Below are 20288 nucleotides of genomic sequence, written 5' to 3'. Positions count from 1 at the left end.
GACTTTGCCTTGCCGTAATAGTGGGTTACGATTCAGGCCAGTACTTGTCGTACGTACCAATCACGATAGTGATCGATCTCTTCTGTATGTGTTTGGTTCCCTTATGTCGTAGGTTAGGTTCAGGTTTTTCGTTCTTAGAATCATGAAGATCGTGGTGTTCTGTGGGGTGTATGAAACAAACATGACTAAATATAGATATATCAAAGATGTGGCTGGAATAATGGTGGGAACTACTCGTGTCCAGCTTAGGAGATGTTGCCTCCTTCCATGCCATTAGATTTAGTACATTATCCACAATAATTAACAAGCAAAAGAAGGTATTCATTGTTAACGTAAGTTATTAAATTAACGAAATATCGTTCGATTCGAATAATTTTCGTTATGATTTCCTTTCCTTCTCGCATGGAGTTCACAGTTTGGAGAAGGGTATATTCAACTTCGGCCACTAGAAAGTAAAAGTAACCTCAGACCCACTCCTATACGCCTTTTTCAGTCAGTAAAATATAACTCTTGTTTGCGAGACATCCGTTGACCGAATACGGAATGAGGTGAAAGTTATTACCCATTCTCTCTCTCTCACTCCCCGTTACACTTCTTCGCGTGTGATCATCTTCCAGTTTTTCTCCTTCCTCTGGTTTGGCTGTTGGAGCAGGAGTTTGGCTGTTGTGGATGATGGAACGCAATGCTCTCGTTATAGGATCAAGATATGATTAACGATGAAGAGAGCGTGCAGCTCCCTCGAGTTGACGGTTATACAGAGACGTGTCTCTGTCGTCGGGTTTAAAGGATCGGAAGCCCGGGTTTTACGGGTTGCCAACGCGCATCTCGTACCCCCTGTCGCCACATTGTTTACGCGAATCAGCTTTGATTTGGATGCTTTGATTGAGCAAAATTTCATTGCAACAAATGGTTGTGCGATGGGGTTGTGTCAAACATCACTTTTTTTTTTATCAAATACCATTCCTCCTCCTCGTGCGTTGGTTTGTGTAGATGTTTGTTATGCCCTTGAACGACCTCCGTAATCCGATAGCAACAAAACAAGAAGCTCCATGAGTATGAGTTTTATATGCTTTGAAGATGAAGATGAAAGCAGCAATGAGGGCAAAAGCTGATGACTTGGCGCATAATGTTACGGAGAAATAGTATTAAGAGTTGGGTTTTTCGCCCAGCAAACTGAATCATTGAGGGGAAGTCTTAAAGGAATTGTATCGCAAAAAAAAAATTTCATACCAGAGACCGATAAAGAAAACCCCAAATGCTGGCGGAACGCATTTTCAAAAAACTGCGTGGTAGTAAGACACGACAACGCACGGCGGCGGCACAGATTTAAGAATTGAGGGGAAAGATTGCTGTTAAAAATAACATTCGCGCTGATTCTTCCCACTTTCTTTCACGCCACTGAGGCGCGCACACCACACGAGTCCTCCTACGAGTTGTGGAACTTCGAAGATATCAACCGTCCTCCAATACGGGAGAGTATGAAAAACGAAGTGTGTGTATGTGTATCGTGTGCAACCAAACGGTTCACGACGCTCGACGCGGTATATGAATGTCGTTTTAAGCAACCGAAACCGCGTGTCCGTGCGCACCTTTCTGATTATCGGGTACTAAAACGGTAATAATTTTATAACGTTCACAAATATGCGGCTGAACTCCTCCTCTCTTCTGTGCCTTTCTTTTGGTCTTGGTTGTAACGCGATCCGGAGCTTGTTGTATGCGCCACGTGTACGGTATATACGTGGCGTTTAATTTAAACGTTCGTATGAGTCCTAAACTAAAGTCATGAAGACGGTGAAAATCCGTGCAAAAAGGGTGACAAAATACGGAATGAATCGGAGAAGCCCAATTCACAAAGGTTAAGCTGCGATAAGCGGCGTCGAAGTGGTTAAAAAAGATATCATTCGTAAGCAATTTCTTCTTCCATTTTTTGTATGGCAACGCGCGCTGTCTCTCGTTTTCCGTGGTGTTACACTTATTCGCGTTGAGCAAGGTAAAACAAATGTAATTGTGCGCCACATCTACCACCACCACCCGTCTGTTACAGTTCGTTAGGCATGCTTCCGTTACAATTCGCAACATTTAGCCACTAATGTGTGCGCTTTGGTTACGGCTTTTAGCACATGAGTGTGTCTCTTGTGTGGCCATTTATAAGAAATGGAAGTGTCTTTGGGTGCTGGACAGGTTTAAAGTTTCATGATACCTGTTAGGGGAGTTGATGCCGATCAGCACGTGTAATTCGTTTGGATTAGGAATTTACTTTTCAGTTGCTTATTTAAATTTCTTCCGGCTTTATTGCACAAAGACAACAAATGACGACTTGTCTTTGCTAGTTGAAGTTGTAACACCCGTTTTGCTATATTCTTGTGTGAAATTTGCAAGATTGTTGGTTCCCGTTGTCCACTGAACGTCTCTTCTACATGGCATTTTAATTAGCAGACCCCGTCCGAAAGAGTGATGTCGTCCTTCAGTGAGGTCTCTCGAGGGACATACATTTGTGTAACCGCATACTTTGCATCATGAGTGTATTAATGCTATTTTTAAAACTATGTCAATCGAAATTTGGCCTAGAATCAGGATAGAAGGAGAGGTGCGCCTCCCTTACCACATCCCACATATAGTCGGTGTGTGTGTTTCTGTCTCTATATTCAGGGACAATAATTGATGCAGCGCGTGAACCTCTGTTCGCCTCAACAAGAAGAACATATTGGGGTTGAATTTTATTTATTGTGTCCTGTTGATACATTTGCGGGAGGATGTGGGTATGGAAATTAAGCATGATTAATTCTTAAAATGCGATTTTGTCGAGAAGTGTTACAAAAGGGGATTTTTATGGAAATGGTTTGCTACATTCAAAAAACATATGTTACAAATTGAGGTACAGGTTGACAGCTGTCCGTTTCCAACACCACTCAACACAGTTTTCGTTTATTTTGAGTTAAATGAGCAGCTAAAGTAGGTCAAAACCAAAGGCACACAGACACCGCGACAGAAGAAGTTGAGTCTTTGGGTTGGGTGGGGAGGAAGGTCTGGACTTGGACACGAGTCAAGTTAGGGTCCCTGTGTAGTTGGTTCGACATCCATCCATCCAGTCGTCAATCATCATCTTGCATCGGAGTTTCTTTGCCCTACCTTCTGGGACGCCTTAACGCGAAACTTAATTAATGCCGATTTAATGTCATTTACACAATCATTCCTGCCTGGTGGTGGTGCAAAGAAGTATACAAATCTTACCCGTTTCTTTCTTATTTTCTCCATTACACAGGTCTCGAAAGAGGAGGTGGCAAAAATAGTGCAGGGTTTCGACAAAACCGAACTGCTCACATCCGGCGGTGTGACACTAGCGGGCCAACGATACATATATCTTTCCGGCACTGACCGAGTGATCCGTGCCAAGCTTGGCAAAACTGGTGTACATTGTATGAAAACGCAACAGGGTAAGTGTTGGGGTTTAAATGTTTCGTGTCGTGCGCATATAGAAAAATCATACAGAAGAGGATAATCAATAGCAACAACTCAGCAACAATGTTTGGGATAAAAATGAATGGCAGTTGAGAGTTTTGGCTCTGAAATTGTCAAGTTTGATGTGTTTCAGATTATCAAATTGTAAAAATCAATCCAATCAATAGTCCGAGATGTACAATTTTCTTCTTTGCAGTTGCAAAATGCTTTGCATTGCCTTCCCGTCAGTGTAGTTCGTCTCTGTTAGCTCTCCACAAAGGTAGAAGTGCCCACACAGAGATTCATACTAATACGAGGAAACATGTGTTGTCCTACGTGAGTGCTGATGTATATTTTGCTACACGAGACGAGCGCATATTGTTTGGTAGCATTATCATCAATGTTATAAAACAAAAAACATAGCAGAAAGATAGGAATGTAATGTATTTGTCACGTTCCCTTGTGCAGCGTCAGTAGGAGATTCGTTTGCTTATCAAACATGGCATGTGCGGTGTTCGTTTTTCTTCTTCTGTATACACACAGCTTCTGAGGATATCTTCTCAACCACAACCATAGCAGCAAAACATGGAGTAGCAAACGTTTTGTTGTGATCAGTGTTGCATTTTCTGTCGATAATGTAGGAATATACATGCCGAGACTCGTTAAAGTCACACAATCTGCATGTGTGATACCTGATGGAATGCAGTTGAGTCAGCGCATCAGTGCGACGATCTAGTTAGGGGTTTTCACGCCAGTTAGATCGGGGCCTCAAGGTCTTTCAAGGTGGCCCGCACAACTTTTGCGGGAAATAAGATTATTGTGAACAAAGTAAAGGTATTAGTCATCAAGCGACACTTTTTACGGATCGAACCGGATATAGGTGCATTCTAAAAGCAATCAAGTTCGACCCATGAGTGCAACGAATTCGGATTGGCCAGTAATAACCCATTGTACCTTAAAATTATCCCCGTAGTGAGGACTGACTAACCAACTACGTGGTATCGGCAGTCTAGAAAGCCATTTCGATGACCGGCATGACCTAAGAGGTCGTTACGCCAAGAAGAAGACCTTAAAATTGACCCGAACCTACGATTCTAACTCGCATATGCCTTGCTACACTCACGGGTCGTCAAGAATTCTTTAGATTTTAATTACGTTTATTCAATACTTTGTTGAAGAGCCTTATGACTAGTAAACTTGTGTTAAAAACTGGTTGGGATCTTCGCCAGAACTAATATACTTTGGAGTCGGACGAGTTTCTGTAGACAGTGCTCAGTTACTTTATTAAGATTGTGAGAGTAATTGTATTGCTATAGCCTTATAATCACTTGAATGTGTACCAATTTCCATTCCTGCAAAGTCCAGATTGTAAAATGTACGTCTGTAGTTGGTCATTTTCTACCTTTTGTCTACAAACCAGTTCTATGTTTGGCCCTGTTATAACTCGTATGAGCGATATTAACTGAGAAAGGGATAAAAAGCGCTTCAATTTATATTTAATCTTTTTTCTTGGTTATCAATACCTACTCATGTTCTGATGTTGTTGCTAAAGCGCTGTCTTCTATTTTTGCACATGTGCGTTATTTATTTATACATTTCAAAATTTACAAACTACATTACTCATAACGGAACGTTTTTTTTTCTTTTATTTTTTCTATCTTCAATTTTCTGTTGCTTTTCCAATTGCGTTCGTGTGGTGCTGCTGACGCCGCCTGGGTGCGATGTGGGTTTGTGCGTTATCATCCTCTCCTTCCGTTCATGGTCATCGCATCGCATTATCCATACTTTTGCTGGTGCGCCGGCCGTCGTTGTTCGGCCGCGTGTCGCTCCTTCTTCGATGGGAACGGACCCGATTGCTGCCTTCTATACCCTGCTCCAACGTACATCGAACTTCGAACGCGAATCTTGCCCGCGATCCATCACACACCCGCAACACACATCATCGGTTTCGCATTAACAACAATTTTCTGGCGCCTGTATATCTGTGTGCGTGCGTGTTTCTGCGTTGCTGCGTTGATTTTGATGTGTGGGTTTTATGTGTCCGAACGATGTACAACAATTCGATAATGTAGCGGTAATAGTATCTATCTATGAGGAACCCGTGCAGCCCCAGCAGGCGGCATCAATAGTAGAAAAGCTGGGAGATTATCTAATTACCTGTGGTTATTAGAACAAAAAAGGAAAAAGAACAAAAAAAAAACAACCCTATAGGCGCGCGGCGATGCCAGAAAACCGGAAATATGGTGTGTGCAGAAGTGTGTGAGTTTTGATAAGGAGCAAGAAGAGAAAGGAGTGATGGAGAGAGAGAGAGAGAGATTAAGAGAGGAACCTTTATAGAAGCGCAGAAATGAGGATTGTGTGTTGCGTGAAGATTATCCCCACGGTCCGCGAGTGTGTTGTTGTTGCCATTGTTGGGATGGTGTGTCGAGCCATGTGAACGTGCGTGTGTGTGCGTGTGTTTGTACGTGTGTGTGCTGGTTGCAGAAAAAAAAAATCCGCAAACCAATTTGTCCTCCGCACATCACAACATCATCATCACCACCACCACCACACAGCATCATCTCAGCACGCCTGCCTGCCTGCCTGACCCTGTGCAACAGCGCAGCCCGTAGCAGAGAATCCAATACCACATTTTTAGGACCCTCGGGGGTGATTGAGCATCAGACAGAGGAGCGTATCGATCGATCAGCAGCAGCAAGATCCAGGTGATGAGGGTTTAAGGAGCTGAGGTAGAGAAGAGAGAGAGAGAGAGAGAGAGAGAGAGATCAGTAAAATAGTAAGAACGTGCAGACATTGGAAACAAAAAAAAAAAAACACGAAACACGGGAGCGAAGACGTAAAACATGTGGAGGAAATATACTTTCATACTGCTTTTTTATAATTTAAACACTAGAAACACACTTGAATAAAGAGAGTCGAAGAGAAAGAGAGAGCGAAAGAATGAAGATGATACATAAAACAATTGATCGAAACATATGAACTTACCATTTGGATTGGATAATGGAATTTGTCGGACACTTCAATGGGTGAGGAACATTTGAAAAGGAAAGAACATATTCTTGTGCTAATGCGTATGTGTTTGTGTGTGCGTGTGCATGTGAATGTTTTGTATGAAAATTCGAAATCTTCCGGGGAATGTTGATTATTGGAAGCAGTTTTCGAGTAGTTCCTGCTACTTGAGCTGCCTTGCAATAGTTCTGCTTGCTCGTGATTAAAACGAATGACAGCCATCTTTCAAACCGATAAAACATATATGCCGTAAATGTATGTTTGCGTACTATCAGTCTCGCGAATAAACAACATACCTCGTCTACAAACACACACAAACACAACTTAACGCACATACACAAGTAACTTTGCTTGCATTTAAATTCAAATGCAACCCTAAAACGCGAGTGTGGCGTGTGTGGTTAAAGCAGAAAAAGGGGTAAGTGTGTTGCAGCATATGATCCTCCTCCGTTTTGCGAATTAGTGTTTCGCACTAGGAGAATGAACACTGCATAAAAAAAGATAGCAAAGGAAAAAAAAGGTAGGAAGATAATCCACCCTCAACATTCTCCTAGTAGCAGCAAGGAAGGATTTCGAAGCATGAGCATTTTTTTTTGAAGATCACAGCGTTCAGATCTCTCTGGAATGGAAGTGAAGGAAGTGTATGTGTGTAAGGAAAATGGTAGCAGAAAAATGGCGTGAAAAAAGTGCACAATAGATACGAAAATATAAGAAAACAGCAGAGAAAATAGATGAGGGAAAATGGACAAAATTGACATAAGACACGCGTAATTAGGATGAAAATACAGCGTTAGAATACAAGAGAGAAGACTGCGTAGAGAAAGAGAGAGACAAGGACGATGACGACGACGACGAGACCGACGGACAGTAAACTACTGCTAAAGAAAACGCGCACCATACGGAAACTTACTAGCTCTACGATGAGATGAGGACAAGCACCGCTGGACAACGACGACAGTAGTAGGGAAACATGGAAACAGTAACGAAACAGAGAGAAAGAGAGCGAGAAAGAGTGTGTGAGAGAGGAAATAATAATAAAAAATATTGATAATACTGTGTAAGCTTAAAATTTTGTTTGTTTTTTGCCTAAAATGATGTGTAAAATGATGTGGCTAAGCGAAGCGAATAAACGTAAAGAAAAGCTCTACAAAAAAAAAGAAAACAGTCCGTGATTTGGTGTGGTTCGCGTTTGGTCTCTCTGCTGTCTGAGGAAAGATAATGGAGTGATGTAAGTGTGTGTGTGATAGCTGGGGGAAAAATTGGGGCAGTTCTATATCTCCTCCTTCACTGCTGTTCTTGTAGGTATCGATTTTCCCTTTTGACAGCTTCCAAAATCTTTTTATTGGGATGAATCCCTTGCATTGATAGAAGAAGGCACATTTCCCTTTGTCTTCTCAAATTTTCTCTTCACCCTTACCGATCAGTCGGTGTTGTCCGCCCGTTTTCTCGATCTGATCGATCTTAATCCGGTGGGAAAAATAATCAACTTTTGAAGGTTTACTCTTCTAATCTGATTCCATTTTTTGCTTCTCTTGATGATGTTCTTCATGAGTGAGAAAATCGTGTTTGTACATTTTTCGGGAGATTTCTAGTCATTTCTTCCCGTTGGTGGAGTTTTTGTTCCAAGCGATCGTGTTACAATTTTAAAAAGAAGAGGAAATGTTGCGCCGCATGCTGTTACAATCCATGATGGGTGTGTGTGTGTGTGTGTGGGGGCGCCCCAGCACACCTGCGACACTGGTAGTTCTTCAATCAGGGTGTAGAAAATAGAAAAGGAAAAACGTAACTTGAAATCGTCAGCTGGAGACGGAAATGTGAAGTAAGAAAGGAAATGCTAGCGTAAAGATAGTAAGGCGAGCCGAAATAGGAGAGTAAAACTGTAGTAGAAGATTAAAAAAAGAAACTAAACCTCACATATACAGCAGCCGCAGCAGAACGGGAAGTACGAGAAACTAACATTTAAAAGACTAACACCATAGTGGAAAACAAAAAGGAGAAAATAGAAAAGGGAGGAGAAAAACAAAAATCATAAAATGCAAAAAGAATTAAAAAAAGAGCGAAAACACACACACACACACAAAACACAAAATCGAGTGATAATATACTAAAACAAAAGTGGAAAAGAAAGTGTGGAAGACGTGGGAGAAAGGTGGACGAGAAGGGCGGCCAGGGAAAGCAAAACATCAAACACAACACAAGCGAAGCAGAAGAAAACATACAGTATATAACAATATCCACATACATGCGCGCATAAACTAGATAACGCAGAACAAAAAGCAAAAAAACATCATCCATCTTTAATACGACAAACGAAATAACGAGCAAAACAATACAGTGTTACATTGCGCATACGCTGCTACAGCAAAACCGAAGCAACGGCAGGTAAATTGTAAACAAAACAGAGAAACAGTGCAGTAAAGTAAAGAAAATGTAAAAAAAGGATATGTTTGCGGTTAGAATTGCTGCAGAACGAACATTCGAAATTCTTCTTTCCTTTGGTTTTTGCAAACTGCTGCTGTGTGCTGTGTTGTGTGCCGTATGGTGCGATCATGCCAACACACAAGCACACCCGTCATCAGCAGCCACAGCTGCTGATAAGCGCACCGCCAGGTTCTTCGATAGGGTGTTTGGGGTTCGATATCTCAAGTGGGTTTGATGTCGATTTTCGATAAGAAAGCTGATGATGATGAGTACAAAATAAGGGTTGGAAAAGCAACGTTGTTCGCAAGAGAAATTTACGCGTTATGCCACAGGGTGCCACAGACAATGGAGAGTTATAGGCTGACGCGTGTCTGGTCTGGGAGAAAGGTAAGTACTTTACGATTTTGTTACTCTTATATTGATTCTCCTGTTGAACGATAGCTACGGTGACTTCGGAGTTCGGAGTAAATGCCTTTTCTTCTTATCTTAACGGATCTGTCTGTTGTCATCTACTTACTAACTTACTTACTTATCAGGCGCTACAACCGCTTTGCGGTCTTGGTCTGCCGCAGCAGAATCCGAAACCGCTCACGGTACCGCGCCGTCGTCCGCCAATCTGTTATCCCGGCCTTGACGGTGGATGATTCCACGCCATCCTCCCACCTCAATCTGGGCCTACCACGCCTCCTCTGTCCGCGTGGACGGCCTAAATTCGACTGGCAAGACTAATTCGCTGTACGACGGTGAGATCGTCATACAGTTCCTACAGCTCGTCGTTGTACCGGCTCCTCCATTGTCCTTCCACACATACGGGGCCAACAATCCTTCTGAGCATCTTCCTCTCGAACGCGGCTAAGAGGGCTTCGTCTGTTTTGGACAGGGTCCATGTCTCAGAGGCGTATGTGAGTACTGGGACTATAAAGGTACGATACAATCTCAGTTTCGACCGCCGCGACAGGTTTTGTTGAGGTGAGATGTTTCCTCAGGCTGTAGAATGACAGACTGGTCGCCAGCATCCTAGCGCGCGACTCCGTCTTTGGGCTGTTTTCGGTGCTGACTTTTGACCCGAGATAGGTGATGTTTTAGACGACTTCAAATTTGAGTTCACCTATCCGTACATCACCCCCACGTTCCGTATTTCTTGGTAGAGCCGCTGCAACCCGAGGTTTTCTGCCGCCTGCTCGATCCTTTGGTAGGCCTCTGCTACCTGGGAGAGCCGCAGACTAATGATGTCTATATCATCAGCGTATGCCAGGATCTGGGTTGACTTACAGAAGATGGTTCCCGAAATCTCCACCTCCGAGTCAAGGGATGGCCCTCTCTAGCGCCAAGTTGATAGAAGACAGGCGAGTCCATCTCCCTGACACAGGCCTTTGGTGGTAGCAAAGGACCCTCTTTGATCCTGCTAAGTGAAGGAACGGTACGAAAATATAAATTTGACACTTGGATGGAATAGCATTAGAGCAACTACAGTAACGTAGCTGCAAGAGAAAGTTCCTCACTAACACAGGCCTGACCGAGCGTTTGGTTCCACTGTCCAAACAGTTCTGGAATAAACCTAATCCTTTCTTGACTATTATTGAAAATTTTCTTCCCTTTGGCTTTGTAGTACTAATTATTCGGTAATCCAGACATCTTAAATTTTGTAGAGTCATACTATGAGAAGTAGAGGAGGTATGATGAAATATTTTGAGGTCTTTTGCATAGAAAAAGTTGCAGATCGAAGGAAGGGATAAACTAATACCATTAATAAATCGGGATGAAATGAAAAGATCTAAGCACGTTATCTTGAAGGACTTGAGAGTTGGAGATAAAAGCCTCCAACCATTTTACAACAATGAAGGAAAACTCATTTTTTCAAGAATTTTATCAGCAATAGTATGTCTGGAAAGCGATCGAACGTAGCCTTGAAATCAGTGTAGACCGCCATAATATGGTTCTCACAGACATTACTAAAGTAAACCGGCCTTTGGTGATGCCATGTAGTTAAAAGATCGTATTTAAAAAATCGATCAGTGATCAGAGATGACCCTCGATCTACAAGAGAGTTCAAGAAAGACAAAAAACAAACCTTGAGATGTCTGACAACTGTGATTTTCTTATAGAATACATAAGTGATCCTTTTGTTCTGTGATAAAGTGTCGGCTTTCTCGGATATGCTGCTATCGATATGATGACTTAGTACAAGCAAGTCCCGTGAAATATGGTAGATTTTGCGTATCTGAGGCAAGCAGTCACACTGGCTCAGTACGGACGCGTGAAAAGCTGTAATATCCTCCTCTATGTAGTAGATGAGGTAACTCTACACGAATATGCAAGGAAGCGGTGGTTGGGGGGGGGGGGGGGGGGGAGGTGGTATTTTTTATTAATCAGAAGTACTTTGGCAAATATAGGCATCCAATTATCAAGGAATTACTTTACTTTTATTGCTTTACGGATGTGTAAAATGGTAGAGTAATAGAATTGATTGAATTGTACATATTAACTCTTATTTGGGTCATGCTTCTGATAACCTTTTTTTAATCCACCTGGTGTTCCGCAACGTAGGGTGATCTGTGTCCATTATTATATTGAAAAAATGTCCTCAATCTTCTATTGACACTTACTCAAACTGTTGCTCTGTATCATTCTCCCGTAGTGACGACTGATTATCCAACCACGTAGTATCGGCAGGTCTAGTAAGCCATTAGATGGCCGGCGTGATCTAGGCTGTTAAGTCAATAAGTGGAAGGATCCTTTATTGCAGTGTGGTGCGCTCGGTACAAGAATTTGGGATAGTGAACTGGAATCCTAATATTGACTGTTGCAACAAATAGCTGGAATCGATTCATCGTAGGACGAGTCCGTTATGCGATGGCGCTGCCGGGATCAAAAATGTAGAAACCAAGAGACGTAATTGTCAGGATCTGTTTATGGCAAAACTATTAAAATGCGAATTACATGCAGCAGCATTGTTGCAGAATTGTTGCCCAGCAATTTTTTCTCTTTGATCTGATTGTGATCAATCGTATCGCAGATCCAATAAAATAGCCAATGACCCAATGCTAGACATTTACAAAGGTTTTATACAGTGTTCTATACGTGTACGTTCAAACTAAATGCCAGTATTGGTGCGTTTTGTGATATTTTCTGGCTAATTGTAACTGTTTGGCGATCGTAAGCTTAAAATAACAGTCAAGTGTTTAGTATATGGAGGTATATCAAGGATTAATGCTTAAGCATTTTTTATTGTTCAGCATGAACAAATCAGTTCAGTCAAATTTTAGTTGTAGATAAATAATGTGACTCAAGTTGATCACAAGTTCTTGCTATAGAAATAATTTTTGCAACATCCATATGGAATATGCTTTTTAAGGACAAATGATTTCTCTTTGCCCAAACAAAAGACCGAGATTTATAATGAATCAAATACCATTTTCCTAGTTATTTCCTGATTTATTGATTTAATTACAAGTTTTACAGATTTTTTTCAATTTATTATTCAGTATGACCGCACGTTGTCGTATTGTCTAAGTTTTAAAATTGTTGTCTGAACTTTTGCTGCTGACCTTCTGTGTTGTCTGCATAAGCTTTAATTATATTTATCATCTCGATGCCCTACACGGGTGAAACCAAACAAGGCGGTTTGCTGTTTATATTACTTTTTATTTCAACGTCATACAAGCTCGGGGTTAATAACACGCCCAACACTTCCGCAACACTTTTCTAATCCAATTCCGCTCCATTACACGAATGTTTTCCAATCGAATGGACCGACCGACGTGTGCCTTTTGTTTTTCTCTCTTTTGCCAAAATGCCCTCACACCTCGTGCAAAAATGTTCTTCGCGGTTTTTGTTTTTTTCGTCCACTTTATTGCTGGTCAGTTGTTCATTGGCCTTTATCCTCGGTTTGGCGTACGTCCATCGATTTGCCCGCACCAAACCGGAAACAGCTACGGTGGAATATTGATGAGGAATGCTTCTTTTCGTGCTGCAGTCTTACGTACACTACTGACACTGGACACGCGGAGGATGGAAAGGAAGAGGCAGCATCATCGTTAGCCAGCAATAAAATGGCCCCATAAGCTGGATGATGGTGTTTGATGATGCGTGCATGATCAAAGATTTTGGGTCACTACCCTCCCGCGTGTAATCATGAGTTTTGAATAATAATGGTAACGTAAATGATAGTTGCAAGTGTCATCATCATACTTCTGAGGGATGGTCACTTTCCGATTCTACAAATAATCTACTACTAAGGATCAACAAAATATGCCTTTAAGGATTTTCCAAGGAAAAAGCCATGACTCATAGGCTTATTGAGCTTTCTAGCTTTGATGCGTTTTCATCGGGAGAAAAGCGGGAAATTTCGAACAGAAAACCTACCCAAAAATGTAGGACTCGGAAGAGGCTTTACCATTCTATGTCATGATTTAAAGTATCAGGAAATATGTCCATGGCAGATGCTCCATTCGAAGTCTTCTGTTCTTAAGAAATCGCCAATTACTCGGAACAACGCGACAACGGCGACACCGGCGCCGGTCTTCAAACGTCAGGACCGGGGGTATTCAAATCCCATCCGGACCGTCCGTAGGGACAACTGACTATCCAACTACGTGGTATCGGGCAGTCTAGCAAGCCATTTCGATGGCCGGCGTAACCTTAAAGTTCGTTAAGCCAACAACAAAAAAGACACTTGGTGGCTATAGTTTCCTCTTCCTTTCCCAAGCTTTAGAACTCTCTCTCTTAGGAACTTAGGATGTAGTCCTGGATCGTCAGTCCAGTCCGACAAAAGAATCCCTGTCAGGAGCTAAGGTGGGCTGCTCCTTAACGAGAAGTTGAGCTTCCCACGACCCACGAAGAACAACCAACTGATCGGCTTGCTAACCCTTTTTGCATCAAAATGCTTTATTGCTCTTTGATACGATTGGTTTTGGCATATGCTTCGGTTGTTTCACTCACTGGTTGTGCTCACTGTTGCTCGTCCGTTGGCCCGGTTGAAATCCATCCAGCGCAAACTCATCCGGTCCAATCTGCGCTTCTGGGAAGGGTAGAAGTGGACTATGTTGACTCCACTCGACGATCTGCTTGGCCCTGAATTGCTAAACCAGCGAAATTTCAACGCACAGATGCTGTTTGCTGAGCGACTTGTGGAGGCCGTTAGACAAAAAGATGCGCGTTCCATAGACAAATCCAATGTATGAGGAACACCCCGAACGGACCAAAAACGAACGAGTTTCCGTCGATTTTCCAAGGAAATGCTGCAGAAATGCCTAAAAAAATATTTAAAGAAAGAAACTAAAACGAGAACGTACAACAATGTAAGCAGCGAAATCCGAAGGCGCATTGTTCAGGGGAATCGTGTCTACTACGGACTCCACAAACTCCTGCGATGTAGAAGACTCCAACAAAACACGAAATGCACAATTTACCGCACCTTGATACGTCCGGTAGTCCTCTACGGAAACGAGTCTTGGACTATGCTGATGGAGGACGCCAATGCATTCGCCATTTTCGGGTGCTAAGGACTATCTTTGGTGGTATGTGCGAGTAGGGTTTGTGGCGAAGGAGAACGTACCACGAGCTAGCTGAGCTGTTTGGCGGTGCTGATATCCTGACGATAGTCAAAGCCGGAAGGATACGATGGCTGGGGCACGTGATGAGGATGCCGGACTCATGCCCCACATAGAAGGTGCTCGTTAGCGGCCCGTTCGGCACGAGGCGTAGAGGAGCACAGCGAGCTCGTTGGCTGGATCAAGTGGAGTCTAACCTGTGGGAGAACGGATGCAGCCATAGATGGAGGACTGTAACCCTAGACCTGACCATGACGACACGACATGCTCAATCCTGAGCAGGCCAAGCAGAAGAAGAAGAAGAGTCTGGAGTAATTACTCCTCTCCAAGACAAGTCAAAGCTGGCATTGTGAGGCATCTTTATAGTCCCGGCAATGTCTCACAGACGCCTCTGAGAAATGGAGTTTGTCCCGTGCTGGCAAAAACCCTCTTGGAAGGATGGATTATTATTAGTAATTCTGGCCCCAGGATATAGATCATTTCGAAGGATCTTGCCGTATCACGAGCCTGCCTTCAGACGACCCAGTGCATGAAATCTATCTGAACCGTTCCCGAAGAAACTGTTGCAGGACCCATTTTAGATGGTGCATTACCGTTTACTATTGTTTCCGAAAAGTAAGGTGACATTAGATGTCAAATTCGCTACAAAAAGCCTTCGGGGAAGAATCTACGTCGAAGAAAAATGTGTACAAATGGTACAGTGATTTCAAGAATGGCCGTAAGAAGGTCGAAGACGAGGACCGTCCGGGGAGACCATCCACCTCGACCGACGACGCCCACGACGTTCAAATCAAGGATTTGGTGGTTAACAATCGTCGGTTGACGATACGAGACCCTTTGGAAAGTGTTTCCAGTGGGATTTTCAAAGTCTCGGGCAACACCTTCCTGAAAGATGTTTTGGTTTTTAAGCGGGGATAAGTCTCGCCTGGTGCCGAAATGCCCGAACCTGCTCGCAAAGCGGAATCGCGTCGAAGTCTGCAAAACAATGGTGATAGACTACGCTGGAAAGCTGAAATGAAAAGGACCAGTCCAGCGAGTACCGTTCCTCGAACGAGCCAAGGCCCAGAGCTGGTCAAAAATCAAGGTTATGTTGATGGTATGCTTTGATTATCATGGGGTGGTTTACAAGGAATTTCTTCCGAAGGGCCAAACGGTGAACAAAGACTATCTAAGCGTGATGCGGCGGTTGCGGACCTCCATCCGGCGAAAGTGACCGGATTAGTGGAAAAACAATCTGGCGAATCTGGCGTATTCGCCAGATTTGGCACCAACCGACTTCTGGCTGTTCAACAAGCTAAAACGGGAGCTTCGGGGATACCGTTTCGACACAATCGCGGAGATAGAAGCCGCAGCGACGGCGGAACTAAAGGACATCCCAGCATCCCAGTTAGTATACTTCCGTTAAAAAGGCCTAAACATTGAATTAGCATTGAGGATTGCTTTGCAACAGTTTAAAGATCCCGAAGGACACCTTGTAGAAGCAGTAGCAACTTAATATTCAATAGAGGAGGAGTTAATCATCTGTACAACTTTCCTGAGAACGATTCAGCTTAGATTAATCCGTCCAGTGGCGTGTAGTGTGTCGCAGTAAGCTTACATAAACCTTTTCGGAGTGAAGATTTACTGACGGTGATGATGATCATTCATGGTCTACCATTTTTACAAATCACAGACAGATTAATACGGCCAGGAAACAAGAAGAAATCTTCCGCCAGCTTCTTTAGCTAGCCGGTTACAACTAATGCCAAAGGGGATTAGGTTCGATAGTGCAGATTGAAGAGAGTCTGACAGACGTGGCGAGATGTCAGCCATATGTTGCTAACTGGCATATACTAGTCTAAAGGATTAACACTCTTCTTGTTTGAAATGCTTACTTTTCATCATTACTTACCCAACTTACTGGAAAAAAAGGCGGGGATATAAGCGAAAAATAAACCAAACGGACGCCATCCTGCCACAGCAGGCTCTCACTGAGTACTAGAGTGTGATTTTTATTTACGCTAACTTGTTGTCGGTTTTTTGTTGTTGTTTGTTTTTCGATACAAATTGTAAGCAAAATGTGAGATACATTTTTTTTCGGGGTTTGGTTTTTCCTGTTGTTTTCTGTTGTAAGGGGGGAGGATTGAGTGTCCTCCTCACACAGCATATCGGGACACAAATCGGCACCGAATTAATAAGAATAGGGCACCGAATTTCTGGGGTTGAGAGTCGTGTCTGATTCGTTTGATGCAGTTGTAAGGGGAGGGGTGCTTTAGCTGGATTTCTCTTTTCTTTTAGTTTAGTTGGTTGGTTCATTCTGCGCTTTGTTCGTGTTCTAATTAACTGTTTGTTTGCACTTTTCCTCGCAAAATGTTACAATCTTCTTTTACGTTAAGTTATGTTTAACCTTTATTTCCTGTGTGTGTGTTTTTCTTTGCTTCTTTTAGTTTTTTTTATTTACTTATCGCATCACTTACTATCATTTCTTATGTTCGACGTTATGTTGAAAGCGTTTTTTCGCGTTAATGTGATTTCTTTTACTTTCTTCCTCTTTATATTCTTGTCCTGTTGTTAAGTCTCCTAAAAAAGGATTTCGCTTCCCACAGGCATGTAATGTGTGCGTGTGTTTACGTTTTTTTGTATGAGTGATGCATGTCGGGTTTTTTGGAGTGTGTGCAATAGCATTCACTTGTTGCGTTTTTTTCAACGGTTTACTTTAAATTTTTTACTTTACCGAATAGGTGCTGATAAAATTGGGTTCGTTTTTGTTTTCTAGTTTTGAGGGATATTTGGGAACTTTTTTCTTATTCTTCTTGTCTTTAAGTTAAGTTCGAAATCTTTTTCCGAAAGTTTTTTTTCTGTTGTAATCACTGTTGTTAACGTAAGCAAAATAAGTTTTTAGTACAATTTATAAACATAAAACAAACAAAAAATCCAAAACAAAAACAAATAAAGTTAATTTTCATATAGAATGATACAAAAATGTAAGAAAAACAAAAATAAAGAGATAGTAAAACAAGAAAAGATACTCTTAACTCTACCATAACACATTTCATAACAGTCTGTACAGTGTAAAATATAGGCCCTTAATTAAACCACTCAACAAAACACATGTTTGGCTAAGGTTTTGAATAATTACAAAAATACAAAAGAAAAACAGTTCAAAACCAAACAAGAGTTTGATGGATTTAAATAGGAAAAGTAATATTGTAAAAAGACAGATTTTGTCTCAAAAAGGTAAAATAAAGAAAGGATAGAAAAATTACACAACTGATTCCTATTCCTTGGTGGAAAGATAAAGAAAGAAATAAAGAAAGAATAAGATTGGTAGTGGAGTTTCCTTGGTTGTGCTATTTTCCAACATCTAAACCTTCAGGTTTTCGTTCGGGACTTTATTTTCTCTTTACCTTTACCTTTCTTTTTCTTTTATCCCTTTTCGTATGCCTTTGTCTTTGATTAATATCGTTTCTTGTTTATCTTTTTCCACTTCTTTCCTCGACAGTTTTAGTTTCTTGCTGCTTTTGCCTAATTACTTTGCTAACATTTTTCACCTCACTTCAATCAATAGTTCCAATTTTTTTAAGATTTACCTTTCACAATCACTTTTCACTATTCTAAATCATTCCTTTCAACATGCACACACGTACAAACACAAAAAAATCACTACGCAAATTCTTGTTTAATTGTTTTTTTTTTCGCTTTTCCAGTCCCAATGTTGTGTTATAATGAAAGATTTGTGGTTGTTTATTTCCTTTTCGTTTTAGTATATCTAACAAAACCACTGAAAAACTCAATTTTCCACGAATTAGCACGTGAAACTCTGCTGCCTACTAAACAACATTCGTGGAAGGAACAGGACATTTAGGAGGGTTTTTTTGTGTTTGTTATTTCTTTCACCTTTTTCCGACCGGGAACAAAAGTTTGGTCGTCAGCGTTTCGCCCTTTCACGTGTCCTGTTAAAATGTGTGTCCTACTCGCAGCTAGTTGCACTTATATTAACTGTTTTTCAGTTGTTGTCGCTTCATACAGCACCCCGAAACACCTTTCTAGGCGTTGTGGCTTTTCTTGGAGAGACACAGACACTGAGGAAGTGGTCGTAAAATTCCGCGAAACGTTTGCGCTCGTCGTTTTTCCTCTCAAAAAAAGGGTCAAAAAGGTTGCACTTACCTACCACTCCCGATAGACGAACTTCCTCGTCAATTTCTCTGCTTCCTGGAGCCTTCCTCGATGTTCGCTACAAAACAACATCCTGCTCCTGCTGGTGCTTGTGTTCGACAAAAATTGTGTTACTAACACTGGGGAAAAAAGTTCGGGATGAAAGTGTCCCCCGCGGAAGTCGAAACCTTTTACTGCTTTTCCAGCGAATAGTGGCGTGACTTTTTCCAAAAGCTCTTGAAGAAACCTTTCTTCTTCTGCGTCGTCGGTGTGGTGTGCTGGGACGAGTGTTGCGGGAAACTTCGCGAGTCGGTCACTGGGTGGGGGTGAAAGAGTGATTGAAAAATCGATTGCAATTAATTCGTTTTGGTGAATTTTGTGAGATTTAATAAAGGTAAGCAGGTGTGAGATTTGTGAGATTTAAAGGTGTGAGGCGTACACCCGACTGAAACGTGAAGGAGCAAGAATTGGATTGATGATCAATGCGACGAAGACGAAATACCTGCTTGCCGGAAACTCTGATCGTGATAGATCCCGAGTGGGAAGCAGCGTGTTAGTCGACGGCGACAACCTCGAGGTAAAAGAGGAATTCTGCTATCTTGGGACTGTCGTAACTTCGGACAACGATGTCAGCAGCGAAATCCGGAGACGCATTGTTCAGGGGAATCGTGCCTACTACGGCCTTCACCGTCTGTTGAGATCCAGAAGACTTCGAGACCGCACGAAATGTGAGATATATCGCACACTGATTTGCCCGGTGGTCCTACATGGCCACGAGTCTTGGACCATCCGAGCGGAGGATGCAAACGCTCTTGGCGTGTTTGCAGTCGCGTCGCATCCTCCGGACCATCTTCGGCGGTGTGTTCGAGCATGGAGTGTGGAGGAGAAGGATGAACCACGAGATTTGCTGAGTTATACGGAGAACCGGACATCCTGACGGTAGCAAAGACCGGCAGGATACGATGGCTGGGGCATGTTATGAGGATGCCTCATGGACTCATGCCCCGCCAAGAAGGTATTCGAAAGCGACCTCCAGTTCGGCACGAGGTGTAGAGGAGCTCGGCTCGATCAGGTGAAGGAAGACCTGTCGGAGATCGGGTGGCTACATGGATGGGAAGCTGCAGCCAGGGATCGAGTTTCCTGAAAATCTATTGTTGACCGGGCCATGCCACGACGACGTGGTCTTTAAAAGAACAGGCCTACATGACGATTTCTTCTTTGACTCTACAACAACCTCAAGAGGTCTCGGCCAGCAAGATTTGGGATTCCTTGAGTTGATTTTAACCGTAGCTGGACAGTCAATCCTGTGCGCGTCATGGAAAGACGGTCCAACATCTGACGGTTTGGCCACCAATCCGGTCTGAACTTTTGAAAATTACCGATTAAGATGCTTCAATATTGGAAGCTTACACATATATTTCTGGCCTAGGCCACAAGAAGTGTTGCCAGATGACGAATTTCGAGAAGATTGTTCAAAAACGGCCGTTGTGTCTGAGAACATTGATGCCGCTCGAGATCTAATTGCACAAGATCGTCATGTGACATACCGTGAGATAGAGGCATCTTTGGGCATTTCTTCCACCGGCGTAAACACAATTTGGCACAAACACCTGGCCATGGAAAAAAATTGTAGTCATTGGATCCCGCACGTGTTGCCGATCGCTCAAAAAAAAAAGGCTCGTGACGATTAGTGCACGGAAATGTTGAAAAAATACGATCATGGTGCTTCAAAAA

At 42.5% G+C, this 20288-nt stretch overlaps 2 protein-coding genes across 4 annotated transcripts in view; one reads left to right on the top strand and one right to left on the bottom strand.

Annotated features, from left to right (window-relative positions):
• The window catches only part of LOC126565618 (profilin), a 460520-nt gene that overhangs the window by 14870 nt on the left and 425362 nt on the right, over positions 1-20288 (top strand). For all 3 annotated transcript variants that reach the window (XM_050222814.1, XM_050222813.1, XM_050222812.1), the window contains exons 2-3: positions 3263-3434; positions 5511-5610. In XM_050222814.1, the coding sequence (XP_050078771.1) occupies positions 3263-3434; positions 5511-5608 (270 nt within the window). In that variant the 3' untranslated portion in view covers positions 5609-5610. The remainder of the gene's footprint in view (positions 1-3262; positions 3435-5510; positions 5611-20288) is intronic.
• LOC126563865 (serine/arginine repetitive matrix protein 2) overlaps positions 18726-20288 on the bottom strand; it is a 97176-nt gene continuing 95613 nt past the window's right edge. The window contains exon 17 of the mRNA XM_050220645.1: positions 18726-18870. Coding sequence (XP_050076602.1) covers positions 18746-18870 — 125 coding nt within the window. The 3' untranslated portion in view covers positions 18726-18745. The remainder of the gene's footprint in view (positions 18871-20288) is intronic.

Source organism: Anopheles maculipalpis, chromosome 3RL, assembly GCF_943734695.1.
Source record: "Anopheles maculipalpis chromosome 3RL, idAnoMacuDA_375_x, whole genome shotgun sequence".
Lineage (NCBI taxonomy): Eukaryota > Metazoa > Arthropoda > Insecta > Diptera > Culicidae > Anopheles > Anopheles maculipalpis.
Note: the sequence above shows the minus strand (reverse complement) of the source record. Positions and strands in the feature narration are given on the sequence as shown.